The 6,427-nt window shown below is 34.0% G+C and overlaps 1 protein-coding gene across 1 annotated transcript; it reads left to right on the top strand.

Annotated features, from left to right (window-relative positions):
- Positions 1 to 2,939: 2,939 nt before the first annotated feature.
- On the top strand, positions 2,940 to 3,958 carry LOC145163299 (uncharacterized). Its single transcript, XM_079082135.1, has 3 exons — positions 2,940 to 3,242; positions 3,328 to 3,788; positions 3,859 to 3,958. The coding sequence occupies exons 1-3, from the start codon at positions 2,940 to 2,942 to the stop codon at positions 3,956 to 3,958; spliced, it is 864 nt and encodes a 287-aa protein (XP_078938261.1).
- Positions 3,959 to 6,427: the final 2,469 nt, after the last annotated feature.

Here is a 6,427-nt window from a genome sequence, read left to right as displayed (position 1 = left end):
TATATATATATGTGTGTGTATATATATATATATATATATATACACACACACGAAAAAGTTTAATAGAGAACCACTATAAATTGTTCTCCAATGATCCAAATATTTTTTCAAGTTTTAGAGTTTATTTTTTATCGAAAAAAATATATATAAATTCACAACTTCACATTGTGAATGCTAAAAAATAAATTATATATTTTCAAGATTCACCGTGTGAGTTTAGATTCACATTGTAAATCTACACAGATTTACACTGTGAATTTAACCGAAAAAAAAAGAGTAATTTTTTTTATCGAATTTGATATCATTGGAAAAAGATAAAAAAGTTTTGAATTTTTAGTTTTTTTTAATGATAAAAAATAAGCTCTAAAAGTTGAAAAAAAAAAGATTGGTTGATTGGTTTCATGGTTAATAATGGTTATCTGTTAAACATCATCCTCTCTCTCTGTGTGTGTATATATATATATATATATATATATATATATATATATAAACTCAAAAACTAATAAATCAATAGTTGTTTTGAATTCCTTTATATTGTGATTACTTGAACAAAAAAATATTTTTTTCCCAATTTTTTTTGTAAAATAAGGTATGTTTGGATACTAGATTTTAAGACTTTTGTTTTTTAATAAAAAATATGAATTAAAAAAAAGTTGTTGGGAATACGAACTTAAATACTTTATTTTAAATAAAATGTTTCTCAAGTAGATTCATAGAACTTTTAAAATCTTTTATCTTTTCGTTTTCATTTTATATGTCATTTTACCTTTTTTAAAAGTTTAGGGCTACTTTTGTCTAGGTGTAAGGAATTTGACCGAAAGTACCGAACTGAGTACCATGAGCCGGTATTGGTATCGAACCAGGCCATATGTCCTTTATTGGTTTGGTATTTGTTTCCTCGTATTTCCACTTTTCAGTTCTCGGTGCTACCCGGTTTGGTGTCTTTGGATTTGGATAAAAGTTACCAAACCAGACTATATTACAACCCTCATAACTCTTTCGTACAAGCTTCAAATAAGCTTATTTTATTCTTGGGTCTTCTTCTCTATCTTGGCTATATGTTAAACTCAAGAAGCTAGTAATTTAGATAAGTATAACCTGAATTATATAGCCCTAAACATGAGTACTTGAAAATTAAATTTTTTTTACTGAGTATGTGCATAATTTTCCTCCCGTTTTTACTTACTATTAAATAATCTAATAATAATTTTCCTCTACTTTGAACACTCACAAATCTCTCATGTGAACAAAAATTAGGTTTTTTTTTTCATTTTCTTCCTTGTCTTGGTTACATGTTAGAAATTAGGTTAACTTTTTTTCTTGCATTTTCTTCGTTATCTTGGTTATATGTTAGACTTAAGAATCAACCGATTTGGATAAATATAGCTTGAGTTACATACCCATAAATATAGGTAGTTGAAAAATGACACATACGCCCTATGAACTTTCTAGGGTTGACCCTTTTAGTCACTTAACTTTTTAAGTGACTTTATGAGGGAAGAAACTATATTTTGTCGGGTCGATTACGTCATTATTTCATTTATGAAGAGGTCAGTCGGTCATATTTGGGCCACCTGTTTTACTTAAACGACATAGTGTGCTGACCATGTAGTTTGTCCATTGCCATGTCATTAAATAATGCCACATAATAATTTGTTCCCTCGCTATTCATTACACACCTTTATAGATTTTAAACGAGAACTTTTGCCCTCGATTGTTCACCACTTCCATCTCTTTCGATAAACTCTTACTTGTTTTCGTCTCCTCAAACCTCAAACTTGGATGTTGTATTCATCCAAGTCGATGTGCACTTCCAAGTAATCTTCGCCAAATACCCCATATGCTACACCGACGAGATTACTTAGATGTTGTCGAACATCGATTTTGCAGGCATAGACAAGACCGGGTGTTATGAATTTATCGAAATGTTCACTACAGAAAAGTGTGAGAAGCTCTATTACTACTAACCAAATATTGATTTTCCAAAAGGTTTGACCTTAATTACCAATGAGATGGATTATGCCGATTTTATAGACATTACTTATGAATGTGGTGTTATACTCCCTATGTATGTAGACCATTTTGGTAATAGTAACATGCAGGAATGGTTGGATGAACACAAAGAAGAGGTTGTTAATAAAATAGAGGAATAAGTGATTGATGGTGCATGACTAATTAAGGAAGTTGAGACAGGACATGTGGATGAGGATGAGGATGAGGATGACCATGGGGCTGAGGATGAGGATGCTGATGACGACGAGGATGACCATAGCGGCCCTAATTTTTTTTTCAAAAAGGATAATGGGCCTGATGTCGACATGGGTGAGAATGCAGGTGTAGGCGAGCCTTTAGAAGAAGACATGGATGACAATGAAGATGTTTATCCTAAGTTGCCAAATATTTTTAATGAAAAGTTACACTGGAAATAGCAGGAATATGTGTTAGTTATGAGGTTTGAGAGTCCTAAACAATTGAAAGACATGCTCTGTAACTATGATGTTGCAAATGGTTACCAATTACGTTTTGTGAAAAATGATAGTAGACGGTTGCTCGCCAAATGTTTTGATGGAAAATTTACATTTAGGTTTTGGGGTTCATGGATGAGTGATGATAAGTCATTCCAGATCAAGTCTCTTATTAGTGACCATAATTGTGCAAAGAATTTCCAATTCGGATCAATTTTCACTTATAAATAGATAGGTACTCACTTTACTTAACAATTTTTTAACAATCAAAAGATGGGTGTCAGATTGCTTAGAGAAGAGGTGAAAACCACTTTTGGCATTGATGTGAGTATGAGTCAGTGTAGGAGAGCCAAGAAGTATGCATTAACTCTAGCTGAAGGCACAGTTGTAGAAAATTATGCTAGAATCTAGTTTTATGGTGAGGATATTAAAAGATCAAATCCTGAATCCACTATTAAAATTTTTGTGGATGCAATGCCTGATGGTAAGAATTACTTCATCAAGATTTACATATGCTTTGCTGCAGTCAAAGATGGATGGGGGAGAGGGTGTAGAAGGATCATTAACTTGGACAATTGTTTCCTAAAAAGTTTTTGCCAAGGTGATTTGCTTTGTGCTATTGGTAGGGATGGTAACAATGGAATATTCCTAATTACTTGGGTGGTTGTATGTGTGGAAAACAAGGAGAATTGGAAATGGTTCAATGAAAATCTTTCAGAAGATTTGCAGTGTTGGAATGAAGGAAGTGGTTTGGTTTTAATTTCTGATCAACACAAGGTATGTTTCATAAATATTAAACATAGTATAATTAATATTTACATTTCTAACTTCATTCCTTCTTTATATGAATGGTTTGGTTGAGGCAGTCAAAGAAATATTCCCAACAACAGAACATAGACAGTGTGCTAGGCATATATATGCCAATTTTAAAAAGAAGTTTAGTGGAGCCAAGTTTGAAAATTTGTTTTGGAGAGCAAGCAAGGCAACAACTGAAGCACATTTTAACATAGTCATGAAAGAGATTGAAAAATTGAATCCTGAAGCCGTTATGCATCTTATGGATAGAGATCCAAAGACTTGGTCTTTAGCTTTTTTCAGAGTTCACAATTCATCTTGTGAGTCTGTGGAGAATGGATTTTCAGAGAGTTTTAATAGTGTCATTTTGGATGCTAGGAAGAAACCTATTATCAACATGTTAGAGGACATTCGTATATATGTGATGCAAAGGATGGTGAGTATGAAACTAACAGGTCAAGGATGGAATCATTACTCTGTTTGTCTAAATATCAGAACAAGATTGAATATTATCCAAACTGAGCAAAGGTTTCTACACTTATTTATTCATACATACCTTACCTCTCTCAACTCTAAATATTTGCATTATATTATGTAGGAATTGGCAGGTTGTGTCTTGTGGGGGTATGAAGTTTGAAACAAGGAAAATGGATGAGTCATACATTCTTGATGTGAGAAAAAAAGGAATGCAACTATAGGTTATGGAAACTAAATGGCTATGGTTGCGTTCATTCAGTTGCTACATTAGCATATTTAAATGTTACACCTGATGGACCATATGTAGACCCATTGTACCTAGGAGCGTTCTTCCATAATACCTACAAACAATCCATTAATGGCATGAATGGAATGAACATGTGGCCTTATACAGACTATATACCCCCATTGCCTCCATTGAAAAGAAGAATGTCAGGGCAGGCCAACCATGAAAAGAATAAGGGATGCTTCTGAAAGGTCTGGAAAACATATGGTTTCAAAGGCAGTGAAAAAGGTTTCTTGTGGCATATACAAATACAAAGGACACAACAAGACCACGTGCACTCAAGTGCCAAGGCCTCCTAAAACTAATGTCACAAAGAAACAAAAGGTTATGCAAACACAAGAGTCAGTGAATATATAAGGGGGTGGGGAAGATGATGTTATGAGTGATTCAGTTGGGCCACAAGCTGACTCGAAGTTGTGAGAGTAAACGAATCTGAGGAAGTGGTGAGGGTTAATGAAGTCGAGGAAGTGGTGAGGCTTAATGAAGGTGAGGAACTGGACAATGTTAATGAAGTTGTTGGGCATGTGTATAGTAGAGGTCAACCAAGTAAGAGGAAAAAGTCTGAGAGGATTCTTAAACTAAAACTTGCTAAAAGGGTTGAAGGTGAAGGTAGTAGTGTTGGATCGCTAATGGAATTGGATTAATTATAGTTTTAATTATGTATTTGTTATGTGGATTAAGTACTGTTATTATTGTGGTCGGGAACAAGTGAATTTATGTTTGTTATGTTAATCAGTGTTATAATAATCTTAAGATTTGACATATGGATTTGTGTATGTAATTACATTATGTATGATGTTCTTTATATTAGTGTGTACGGGGTACTTTAGTCATTACAAATATTTAAACAGGTAGGGGTGGTTTAGTCATTTGAGATACTTAGGGCAGTAATATTAGTTTAGGCATTACAAATAGTTAAAAAGTTAGGGATAGTTTAGGCATTTCAAGTATTTACAGTAGTAGAGGTAGTTTATTCATTTGAGATAGTCATTTAAAGTGGGAAACCCATTAGGGGTATTTTAGTATTTGTGTCAGGTAACCTTGAAGGGGTGTTGTGGTCATTTCAGTCAGTACTTTTTATGTGACTTAACCCATTAGGGGTATTTCAGGTTTTCCAGTCAATTATCCAAGTGGGCAAGCACTAAAACAACAAAAAAGAACTTTTCCATGGTTTTCCATTTATGGGTTAAAGACAAGAACTTTGTAGTGGTCCCAAGAAGATGACTCATTTACTAGATTCTTCTATTTTGTCCCTTGTTCCCAACAGAAACATTATGGCCCTTGTTTTTTTTGTTTAAAAGAGTTTGACTTTGTCATGTGGTCGCAAGAAGAACATCAACAAATCTGGGTATTACTTAATCACATATATGATTGATGGTTTGTTTCTATACAGATTACATGCACATTCAGAGCTATAACAACGATATTTTAACTTAACCAACATTTCATTCATGGGTTTGTGTTACATCTTTACATTTATTAGACAAGTTAAAACATGATTTGTACATGCATCTTACTACATACGACTACCATCACCTATGATTACCATCAAAAAAATTGATCATCACAACAACATGATCACAAAAACACCAACTACAACCACCAACTACTACCACCAGAAACAAAAAAACAAGCAACAAAATGCCTTACTAATAAGGACAATAAACCAGATGCACATCATAACAAAATACAAACCCACAACAGAAATGTTATAACCTAAAGTTCTTCAGTCATTTTAGAACTTGTAGGTTAACACCCCCACAACAGCGATAACAAAAACCCCAACAACCCATTTGACTTTGTTGCACTTGTTTTTACCCAAGACGATGTTGACATATGATGCTTGTAGTGAACATAAATAGTTCTTCAAATCAGCAACCATGTTAGACAGATCGACTTCACGGTTTAGGGCGTCCAAGTCTCTAGTGACGCTGCGTCGTAGTTCACGAATGTCATTTGCAATCTCCTCCCTTACAAGCGATAGATCCAACTATGTATGGAGCAGATTGATCGCCATGTCTTCATGGGTGACTCCGTTGTAGACATTCTCAGCCATGTGTCGACTGTAGTTGGGTGACCAGCTCTGATTTGGAGATGATCGTTAAGGCATGCTTTTGTCGATTGGGATTGAAGTTAAGGGTGTAACACCCAGTTCCTGATATGTATTTAAAGTTATAAGTTATTCATTTTTGTATATGAACTCGACAAGTTGGAGGCCCCAATTGATGGGTTTTGAGCATTCTAACACTTCCTAAGTGTACATGCAACCCTAATAACCTTGGATCTATGTTTGTCTAATAATCATGCAAAGTTGAATTCCAAGGTTATATTCCTATCTAGCATACATGGGGAACATTTTTAACTTGAATGAAAGATAGAATAACTTACCTTGTTGTTGATTATG

This window comes from Lactuca virosa, chromosome 3 (assembly GCF_052849685.1).
Source record: "Lactuca virosa cultivar CGN04683 chromosome 3, Lactuca_virosa_CGN04683_v6, whole genome shotgun sequence".
NCBI lineage: Eukaryota > Viridiplantae > Streptophyta > Magnoliopsida > Asterales > Asteraceae > Lactuca > Lactuca virosa.
The sequence above is the reverse complement of the archived record's forward strand: the minus strand, read 5'-3'. Positions and strand labels throughout refer to the sequence as shown.